The sequence below is a fragment of the Cyanistes caeruleus genome, chromosome 13, assembly GCF_971803275.1.
Source record: "Cyanistes caeruleus chromosome 13, bCyaCae1.hap1.1, whole genome shotgun sequence".
Lineage (NCBI taxonomy): Eukaryota > Metazoa > Chordata > Aves > Passeriformes > Paridae > Cyanistes > Cyanistes caeruleus.
The window spans coordinates 15,319,210-15,331,050 of NC_141713.1; the positions used below are offsets into that span (position 1 = coordinate 15,319,210).

At 39.6% G+C, this 11,841-nt stretch overlaps 1 protein-coding gene across 1 annotated transcript in view; it reads left to right on the plus strand.

Moving 5' to 3' along the window:
- KLF13 (KLF transcription factor 13) overlaps positions 1-9,013 on the plus strand; it is a 33,592-nt gene extending 24,579 nt beyond the window's left edge. Inside the window, exon 2 of the mRNA XM_023934148.2 lies at positions 3,435-9,013. Within this exon, the coding sequence (XP_023789916.1) occupies positions 3,435-3,727 (293 nt within the window). The 3' untranslated portion in view covers positions 3,728-9,013. The remainder of the gene's footprint in view (positions 1-3,434) is intronic.
- Positions 9,014-11,841: the final 2,828 nt, after the last annotated feature.

The following is an 11,841-nucleotide window of genomic DNA, read 5'->3' on the forward strand; positions in this document are numbered from 1 at the left end:
TGTATAAAAGTAAAATTCTGACTTCAACATTGCCTGAAATGGAGCTGAAAGAATCCTTATTGCCACGTTACAGCCATTTTAATGGTGAAAGCTCTCTGTAGAGTACAACATGTCCATGGGTTACTGCTTATGCAGGAACATTGTACTGTGGCTGCATGTTCCCTAATGAGATTAGGCAATCAATTCATATAATCTCTCATTCTGTTGATTGCTTTACTGCTGGTAAAAGAACATTTATATAACTTACCTGCACAGAAAACCACATCCCTTCTGTTTGAGAGATGAGAATGATGACAGACTGTGAATTTCCATGTGTGGTTTTGGAGCAGCAGCTGGGTCTTGCCTTAATTAATACCCTCCAGCAACTTTGTTCCAGACTGTGTACTAATTTTTTATGAACAATAATGACTCTTATATCTTCACACAAGGCATCCAGCATTTCCTCACAATACAGTTTTTCTTTGAAGAGGGATTGCTAGACCTCAACAAAGCTGGGAAGTACTCTAGAGAACTGTTGCCACTACTAGAGTGATACCAGCTGTCAGTGGAAAATCACTTGGCCAAGAATCTTAAAGACAAGTACCAAGAAGATATAAAATCAAGACTAGGGAGGACTGAAAGGGAAAATAGTCCCTAGGAAGGAGAAGAACAGGGATGGTAGAAATATAGTGGACCACATTTTTTTGGCTCAGCACCCAAATCCTCACCATTATCAACATCAAATCAGATGAGTGGGAAACTGAATGTTCTCATCCAGATCTGCTGTGCAGACGTGCAGTAAGGAGAAGGGGAGATAAGTTACACAATACCTTCATTACCTGCTAGTGCTGGATAACACTGAGCTTACACAATCCTGCCTCAGAACCATCCCTCTCTTCAGGAACTAGAATGTTGTGTGTACTGCTGGCTCCCAAACGCTAGACTCATGGACAGGAGCAGCTGGTGCCATTAAACTGATCGAAACAGAAGGGACCATTTTGCTTGTGCTTCATGGTGGTGTCAACAGCAGATGCAAAACATTGCAAGAAAACTTTTGCCTTCCTTGTCTGAAAGAACTCATTTCATGGGACAGTTCTTCTAGTGGAGAATGTTTACTGATACCATTTGTAATGAAAATAAGCAGAGATGTGAACTCAGGCAATAGAAACCTCTAAAGGCCATTGTGTTATCAAAAACTGATGCCATAGTTCAGGGATGAGGAATTCTGATTCTGCAGGCCAGATTTACCCCTCAGACCATGCCTCGCTGCCCTTCTTCGCAAGGGTTCTAAAGTCCTCTTAGATGTATATCTGTAGTATGACTAAAACATAGGGACAAGACCCGTGAATGTGGTCAGACAACAGGGCTGTCACACCACAGGCATCTCCCTGACATGCAGCAATGTATCTAAGAATATATTCTGGATATATGACTGGATATGACAAACAGCCAAAATACATTTGTTCCCCATTTCTAGCAGCAGATGGAGAGCTCAGTCCCTGACAGTTTGCAGGCAGGACAAAGCTAAGGAGGACATTGGATGGATTTGCATGGGTTATTTTAAGCAACAAGACTGGTATCCTTTAAATCCAGTTGGTTGTGGTTTTATTCTTAAATTCATTTGTGGAACCCTGAGTTTTTTAGGCTTTACATCAGGGGAAGCCACAGTTCTGTTCATCTTTGCTGCCTTATGCGGGGTGGTCGCGGTTCTCCGTACGACAATATCTTTGTGTACTGCACAGATGCAACCATTGCATTATGCTTTGTGGGTTTAGATGTCATGAAATCCACCAAATGTGCTTAAGAACAATTGGTTTTAAGGAGCCTTGGTCTTTCTCCTATATAATCAAGGAAATGGTTGCTTTCTCCAGATTCTTAAACAAAATCTTATTTTAAAAAGGTTTGCTTGTCTGTTCCTTGAGACACTGAGATTTGGCTGAAGTATCTTGAAGGCCTCATAAACAGAGAGAAAAGGAACCTATAAAACTATTTTTCTGAGCAGGAGCATTCTCAGCAGATTCTGGAGATAAATATTATTGTCAAATCTGCGAATTTAAAGCAGATTGTTGGCTGCTTAGATTGAAGATATTCTGGGATCAATTTTAATCTCAGACAGTTTTAATTAAGGTGTATCAAATTTCTCCAGGAGGCTAATTTCTTTCTTTATTTCCTATTTAGTGTACTGTGAAGACAACTTTTATTTCTCATTTTGGCCCAGAATTTATATAGCTTTCTGGGCCTCTTGAACAGGCTATTCAGAATTAGAAACATTAGGATTAGTGCAAGTAAGAAGTTATTAAAATCACAGCTACAAAAAATGCTAAGTCTATGTATTTATGTAGTCACAAAAGAATAAGATAAGATAATAAAAGATAAGATAAGATAAGATGTTCTCAATTAATAACAATTAAAGATTGTGTGATGTTCAGACTCAGTGACAGTAAGAATCAAACCAGTAAGCAGAAGTAGTAGACAGCAAATTTCATGTGTTCGTTTTTATGAAATTGGGAAACTAAGGATGGAAGCAGATAATATGAGGTGCCCAAGCTATGCAGCACATCGGTGATGAAGCTGGGAAGAGATTCCAGATACCCATCTACCCAACAACCACGCTACTTCTGTGTGCAGCCTGTGCAGAGCTTCCTAGGCTGCACATCTACCACAATGCACAGCTCTAAAACAGCACCAAGCATCTGTGCCATGTCTGAGGTCTGTTCAGAACTGCACCAGGTCACCACATCGCTCTTTCTGTCAGCTCACTGGCCATTGCTTCAGGTTTAATTGCCACAGCTTGTGGGGTTTATGTTAACTGTTCAAAAAAAGGCTGGTACCTTCAAGGTGACACCTGTCCCCCACTGGAATACAGTGCTCCCTGCCTCACTTCTGAGCGAGACCCAAGTCAGTGAGCAAGGGAAAATTTAGTGCTTTGTAGCAAATGGAGAAAACACAGGCATGGCTTGGAGAATACAAGGTGAGAGCCTCACATCCAGTGCATCAAAATTGCCATTTTGCATTTTTACCATGATTTTTAAAATAGTTGAAGAAGAAGACCTCACTGTACCTTCTGAACTTCAGCACTCAGACACACAGGGACAGCTTAGAGGAACAAGTGAATATACGACAGAGCTCAGTACAGATATTTATTAAGTAATAAAGTTCAACAGACCACAAGAGATATGAGATACCTGTTAAAGGATCAGGAGTCCAGCATCCCTGAAGACCCAAATATCAAATAAGGTATATTACTAGTCTGACTAACAGCATTTTTTAATCACTTAGATTAATTAATGGGCTGGAATACCACAGCAGCCTCCTCTGGCAGAGGGTAACACCCCCATCCACTTAGTGCCAAGTGGTATCCACCCTGCTTCCAACCTCTTTATTCTATATTCTGCATACAGAAAAATGCAAAACACTGCTCTCCCTTCTAACCGTGCCGTGTTTGCTCCCCGCAGGTGAGCGGCCTTTCGAATGCAACTGGCAGGGCTGTAACAAGAAGTTTGCTCGCTCGGACGAGCTGGCCCGGCACTACCGCACTCACACCGGGGAGAAGAAGTTCAGCTGCCCGCTTTGTGACAAACGCTTCATGCGCAGCGACCACCTGACCAAACACGCCCGGCGCCACGCCAACTTCCACCCCAGCATGCTGAAGAGGAGGAGCGGCAGCGGCTCCAGGACAGGCTCGGTCAGTGACTACAGCCGCTCGGACGCCTCCAGCCCTACCATCAGCCCCGCCAGCTCCCCATAGACTACCTGCACTGGATGTCAGCACTTTGCCTCTAATGCCTAACGTGGAGTTTTGTTTGTGTTGCACACATTTAAAAAACTCTGTTGCTTCCCCTCCTTCAGTTCCCACCCTCTCTTTTTAAAAATCAGTAAATAGCTGCCTCCCACTGCAATTTTTAGTCATATTTTCTTTACCCAACCACACAAGTGGCTATTCTAACCTCATGGACAGACAAACTTACATGTTACACTTAGTGACTCCTGCTGTCTCAATATTTCATATATTTCGCAACCATTTATGGATCCTCTTCATTATTCTTTATAAGAAAATGAAAAAAAATCTAAAAAAAAAAAAGGGAAAAAAATCCGCTTAATTCACCTCAGGTGTCAAACTAGTTTGTAAAACCGGATTGCACAATATAAGCATACATACACTTAAAAAACAACTGTGTTGGATTTGTGTCCCCCTTCTCCTTTCTCAGGGATGGATATTTATGTTACACAATAATTACAATGAAGACACACCCTAACCACGGCCTTACTCTGTAAATATAATTGCACTCAGAAGCTTTTTGTTAGATTCTTTCACACACTGGGGAAAAAATAAAAAACAAGCAAACAATACAGAAACGAACCCAATACTGGAATGTAGTACCGGACTCTTCCGTTGTTCATTTTCCTGATTATACGCCTGTGTTGGGGAGTGTCCAAAAAGGAGTCTTGTCTTTCTTCGAGCTCCCCTCTGCTTATGGTAGCAAGCTGTCTTCTCACTTCTTGCTGAAGATGCTCCAAAACCAACTTCCAATTGCAAAAATCTCTGGGAGGTTGATAAACTTGTTTGTTGGTTTGCTTCATGCTAGATAAAATTCTGAGAAAAATTTTTCAACAGGATGCCTTAAATGAGTAACCTAAATCACAAAGATTTACAAATCAAAAACAAATTTACACTGGGTAACATTTTATGGCAAGGTGGCCTGGAATCTCGGAGGCATTCTCTTGTCACTCTCTCCAAGTTGTTAAGCTGTCTGCACTGCCTGTTCAGTATGGGACCAATAGAATATGCAAATTGAACCGCACTGACTTGAACAATTTCCTTTATTTCTTCTTCCTTTGTTGTTTTTTTGATTTTCTGTTTGGTTGGTTGGTTTGGTTTTTTGTTGTTTTTTTGTTTTGTTTGTTTTTTTAATGAACTACGGAAATAGCATTACTGAACCAATGCCCACCATAACTGTTATCAAGGTACTTACCTACTGTACAGCTGTATCTTAGAAAGAAAAAAATGGCAAAGACATAGTTTCCGTTTTCCATTGCATCAAAATTGGTTGTTGATAAAAGGAAGTGAAAATCATAAGGTATCTTCTGACTGGAATAATAAAATATGCATTTTTAAGTTTAAAATAAAATTACATTATAGCTCAGCACTACTTCAAGTTTCTCAAAAGTACACATACCAGCATAAAGCAAGGTGCTCTTATTTCTGAATAACTGCTAATAAGAAAGGGAATATTGGCTAGTTTTCAATAACTTTCAAATATTTAACACTAGATAGAGCACAAGGAGGTAGATTTTTATATTTTATCTGGTAGAAAATATAGGAAAAGACCAGGAGCATACTGATGTACTGAAAACCTCACTGGCAGCAAATACACTTTCCTTGGTTTGTCTGGCTCTGATGGTGCATATTATCAATTCAGGTCCTTTTGATTCTGGAATTTTGGCATGTTTTCTGTTTTTACTGTAGGCTATAAATGCAGTTAAGTGTAGCATGGTGGAAAGAAACTCTCTACACCAAACCTGTCATTTGATATTAAGTGAATGCCTCCAGATTCCCAATGAACCTGTATCTTACTTGCTGCTTTGCAGTGATCCAGTTTTGCAAGGTTTTATTGTACTGTATGTTAACTGTGAGAAGCTAATATAGATTTACAAATAGTTTCATAGGTACTTCCATAATATACATTATTCCTAATACTACATGTTCTATTAGTTGTATAGATAAATACTCTATTTATCTATACAACCGTAAGTCTAAACAAGTGCAGATGTTTCAGTATTTTTTCATGTTCATTTGCTTCAGTTTTCACCTCTGTTAATTCCCCCTTTGAGTTGGAAGTTGTGAGAGGTATAATTCTACCGTTTCATTCCACAGAAAATGAAAGGACATAGTACGGATTTTTTGCAAGATGACAAATAGAGTTAATGTGATGAGTTGCCCAACTTCTGGAGTTAGGGGAAAACCAGATCTGTTGGCCTCAACAGATTTCCCCTTTTCTTATTTTTTTTTAATCTCATGTACTGAAATGCACAATTTTAACAACTTGATAGAATTCAGGTAAAAGGAATTCACATTCCAGTCATTTCTGTGTCTCCTCTAAGTGCTCTTGTGCTGTAGTTAGTAGAGAGGCATTTCAGATATCTAGCTCAAGGAATTCTACATGTCCTCTGTGTCTTGTGCACATACTTCTAAACAAGTCAAATACATTTCTCATTATCATTATAGCTTAAGAGAGGTATATGAAGGAGAGGGGGAACAACCAAAATCAAACGGAGCACTCAGTATTGTCAAACTTTATAGGCTTTATGTTCCAAGTTAATTTTGTTATAAAATCACCTTTTCCAACAAGAATATTATTTAATCTTCTGGAAAGGAGGAACCACTCCTGTTCATTTATTTAGGACTTAATAATTCGGCATGAATCAGTTTATTCATTACAAACAGGTTGTTTTACTAGCCTGGAGAAGGAGTATTTGCACCAGGTTTTATTAGTACTGAGATTATAGGATATAAAGGTTATGGGACAACCTATTCTGAGGGACACAGAACTATGTAATCTTTAACTCAAACAGTTAACTAACATTTTACTCATATCCTTCATAGATATTGCTAATAATTCTTCAAGTTTAAGCAGGAAAAAATAAATTGGTTCAGAGTCAATTTTCCAGTTCAGTCAGTTTGTTTAATGAGAACACCATGGGACTGTATATAGCCAACATAACAACACTTTCAGGAAATACTCTGAAACTGGTCATTAAAACTTTTTTGTTTTTTCATCTTAGCTGTAAATACCTCAGTATGTATCAGGCTGACAGTCAAGTTACTGTGTTTTAAAATTCCAGATGGTTTCAAATATCACCATTAGAAGTTTAATACATTATAATTTTAAGATAAAATGATAAATTCCAAACCACTAGTATTTTCCAAAATTGAATGTGAACAAAAACTTCTCTTAATATTTTCATATTAAAAAAGAGAGTTTGGGGTTTTCTAGCATCTTCTAGAAATATCTTATGATCAGCAAGGTCATTAGACTCCATTCTCATGATGGTTCCTCCTGAGTTTTGCAGATATGAAAAGTCAGAAGAGCTCAAATTATGTTTTGAAATCTGTGTGCTTATCCAAACTAACCTCAGATTTTTATCCTTCTGTTGTTTCACTCAGCAGTATAATCTAAAATGGTCTCCTGGCACAGCAACAAACATGTCACACTCAGGAAATGCTGCTCTGGCAAGGTGCAGGTTTCTCCATCTGGAGGAGTGTGCATCTCCTGCCTCCTCTTTTCCCCATGCAATCTGTTGAGGTGTTCTCACAAAATACAACATTGCCATGATTCTTTTTTTTTTTTTTTTTTTCAGACAATAGCAACAGCTTTATTATTATTAAGAAAGCCCTGAAAGTTTGTTTTTCTGCAGCCGTGATTCTAACTTCTCTAAGTGTTGAGCTGAGCCACCTTGCTATAGGAAATAGGTGCAAGTGGAAATCATCACCTCTCTACAAAGTAAAACTAAAGATGCTCTTAGAAACTCATTCACCCCTTCCATTAACCTCTCCCTGTGCCAAGGCCTAATGGCAACATGAATTCAGTTTTCATCCTGCTTCTTAGAAAGCAGTCCTGGTAAATTCCTGGCAGCTAGATTTTGTGAGAGTTTTTGGTATCTGCAAATTAAATGTTCCTTGCATTTATAATACATGCCTAGATTCTGTTTACATAACTGCATAGTTATTTATGACAAGTCATCAGAAGCCTCTGTTTGATGGTAATGCCTAATTCCTGTCTGTATCCCACCCTCTTAACTGTGTTAACCCTTACAAAAAGTTGTAGCTATGAGAGCCTCTGTTCACCTTTACACCTCATTATCCTCCACCCAGATGTTCAGCACTCTCCTTGTCTCACGCAGCCAGGCAGTACAGGCTGTGTGAGGAGCATACCTGTTTCACAACCGCTCGTCTCCAGTGCTGCGTCGTGACTTACAGAATTTGTACTTTGTCAAGTGCGGTGTTGTTTTTGCCTTTTCATCGCTATTAGATTTACTAATTTCATCAGGTCATGCCTACAAGCTAACTTTCAGGTGCTCTTTTACTCCATCACACCATGTGTTTGTGCACTGGGTGCTAACATCTAGTCTATGTCAGTGAATGGTATGATGAACATCTGTATTTGTAACTCTCGGGGATAAGAGCTATAGCCTTAGGCAGAAGAAAATATCCAAATTATACTTGTCTATCCCATAAGCCAGAATATAGAATGCAAAAGCCCATCCACTGGTATAGGTTTTTATAAATATATATATATTTATATATATGGATTTATATAAGCATATGCACATATATATATAAATAGATATATGTGTATATTGTATAGTGTATGTGTGTATACATAAATACACAGCAGTGTGTCTATACTACACACTGACTAATGAAGGGATGTCTACAGAGCAAAAATAGGTATCCATTTCATTATATAAGTGATGGGCCTGAACCAAATTCTTAGATCCAAATGCCATTGCATTTGGGATTTTTAACCTGTTGGAGATTTGTTGAGTTTCATCTCTGGTTACAGGTGCATTTATTTGTGTATTGTACATTTGGGGGACATATGTGTGTGTGCACATGTGCTTTTCCAGCAGCACATGCCTGAGTAAGGGACAGGGGACGCGTGTGCCGGGGAGTGTGCACGTGTTCACAGCTAAACTTCCAGCTGCAGGGAGCTGTAAAGCTGCCAGTGTCATCCTCACTTGTACAGGTTTATCAGCAGCACATGAAAGCTTCCGTGGCTCACTTTTCAACTCTTTAAATCACTACATTGAAGTATTACAGTTGTACAGTTATATGTTCATCTATTCTTGCTCTGCTGTAACTTTTTATGTATTTTGTATTGCATAGATTATATATTGTGATAATGTCCTATGCAACTATAAAAGGAAAAAAATGAAAAAAGGAAGAAAATTAAGAACTGTAAAATACTGTCTTAACTTGTATGCATGGTTAGTGAGGTTTACATTTTCCAAAATAAAACTTATAACTATGAAATACTGGCTTTTTCTTAATTTCCTTCTCTATTTGTCACCTGAAAAGCATCAATTGTTAATATTTCTGCTGTTCATTTGAGACTAGATATCTCATTTAATGTCTTTATTTAAATTTCACCCAGTGGTATTGTTTAAAATCAGATTTCTTTTAATGTTTGAGAGAAAGTTTTTGTGGTTTGTTTTCTATTCTGTGCTTTAACTGGTATTTTGTACTTGCATAGTGGAATTCATTTCTCAAATGTGGTATTTATTGCATTTTTTTTTACAAGATGGTTATGGGATTAATATGTGTGCCCTAAAGTTCAGAGAGTCAGCTACCCTTTTTTTCAAAGCCCAGTTCTTTGCAAATGTCTGATATCATCTCTGCAAGTGGCAATACCATGTCAAAACAGTAGCAATGTAATCTCACCGTATCCTGAAATGTTCTTTCCTAATTTTAAAGATGAGAAAATTGAAACACAAATTTGAGCCATTTTCTAAAAACATAAAGCATTGGCAGATGTGAAGGAATGAATGTGAAGTTTCTTGGGAATACAGGTTACACAACACTTCTAGGCACTGTTTGTTACAATAGGCCTTAAGCAGTAACATTCCCAAAGTCTTCCTACCCTGAAAGATTCACCTCATGTTTGGTAACAGAAGTCAGAGATTGTTTCCTAGGCTTGCTAGAAGGGTGAAAAGGGAAACAATTTCCCACAAAGGACTATGCCTTTCCAGCTGAAGTCTGGAGTTGCTGCCTTGATACTGGAATGTATCCATGTAATGTGCCTCCCCACCCAGGCACCCCCACTCTGAAATGTGTTTGTTAACTCATTCTGTCCTCCTCTCCTCTCCAGTTCCTAAATGCAAGGAGGGTGCATCTCTCCTGCCTCTTTTTTCTGTCTTGCAAGGGTTTCTGTCTTGTGACAGTCTCTGTGCCTGTGACTCAGCATTTGCCATGAAATGTTCATAGACTTGGCAGTAGTCCAGCATTTCAGAATTGAAGCAAGAATAATGCTAGAGTTAGTGTGGGATTTCTTATTTTTTTATTTCCATTTACATGTGTATAATTTCTGGCTTCAAAGCAATTCACCTTAAGTTTCATTGTGCTGGATTTTCAAGGTACCACACTCATGGTGTGCTTCACTAGTGGACTGCAAGAGATTAAAGTGACATAAATATAAATATGCAGTCAATAAAAAGAGGTGAGAGAATATGAAGACTGAAATAAAAATGAGGTGAGGACAATGAGACAAGTGTTTGTAGCAGCTGACTAGAAAGGCTTGTACAGCACTGGAATACACACGGGGCTTCCTTCAGAATTCCAGAGCAAGCAAGCAAGGCAGCACCTCTGGAGATGAGCAGAAACTGCAGCACGTTTTCCAGGAGCAGCAGAGAGGAGAGCTAAGTCAAGCAATAGTTGAAGCAGGCAAATACGTGTGTTTAGCCAGCTACGCTGCATTGCTGGCACAGCTAAGAGAATAAAGAGAAAGGGAGGAATTATCTGAATAGATTTCTCAATGCATGCAGCAGAAAAAGGATGGAGTCTGGATGCCCAGATATGTGAGCAGCAGAGCGGGGGAAGAGAGAAGCATGACTGAACAGAAGCGTGACTTTGGGGCAGATTTGTGCTTTGAGCAATTCAGAGAACAAGATTATGTTAAACAAGTTGTCAAAAAAAAACAAGAGAAGAAGAGAGACACAAGCAAACCTGAGGGCTGTTATAAGCAAGAGCAAAAATTGCTAACAAAAATCTGCTAACAAAACCAAACCACCGAGCTTAGTAATAACAGCTCTACCTCACCAAGAGAAAACAGCCCAAGTGTAATTGCTACCTCATCATAATTGTAAATAAAGGATCAACCTGTCCCACCTGGTTGGCACTGGCAGCAATTAGATTTAATCTTTGGCTCCCACTGGCTGAAACAAATATTCAATCAAAAAGGAGGGGTTGGCACCAGGGGCTGGACTAAGGGAGGCTCCAGGATGCTGTTGCTGCCAGGTTTCTGCTGACCTGATGTTTCTTCTCTGCATCACTGGATGATCGTGTCTGGCTGAGCACAGCACAGCAGGTCTGGGCCTGCAGCCCTAGGACCTACAGGGAATAGTCCAAAGGGTCCCAAGGGTGCACAGAGCCCAGGCTGGCTTGTTCAGAGCTAGCCAGAGTGTCCTCCCCAAGGCCAGATACCAGGTGGGACTGGGACATCTCCCAGAGGGAAGGTGTGGTATTGCCAGGCTGGTGGCTATGAGGACACCACTGAGAAAAAAGGCCCAGCTGAAGGACATGAGAGATGTGCTGGTCAGAGACTTTCGTGCGGCAGCACGGAAAGAGGGATGAGATGAGCCAATGTGAGGAACAGAGGAGAGGTGCAATAAATGGGGAGGGTAAGTTAAAGAAGGGGAAGTACAGAAAAATAAGGATGGAGTAGAGGGTAGGGAAGTTTGATGTAATTTTCTAGAGACTAAAGGAAAGGCCTAAGGTGCAAAATCTTAAGAGGGTCCTAAAGAAAGAAGTGAGGTGGCTCATGTGGTAGCAATTCCAGCAGACAGAAGGTGAGGCATTGTCAGTGTGTGATAAACAGGGCTGTGTGTCTTTAAGAGACTAATGTTTGTGTTTTCCCATGCTCTCCTATTGTGGAATTAACTTTCTGAGTCACTTCTCTGATCCTGGAGACAAACTGAACAGACACAAAACATAACAGAACACAATGGCAACGGGAAGAGAGAAATTCCTCCCTCCCCCTGCAACCACACACACATTTTATGTCAGTGATCTGAATGCACTGGAAGCCTCAGAGTGGAAGAGAATAAAGGTGGAGACTGACTGTTTTTTGATACAAAAATACAAAT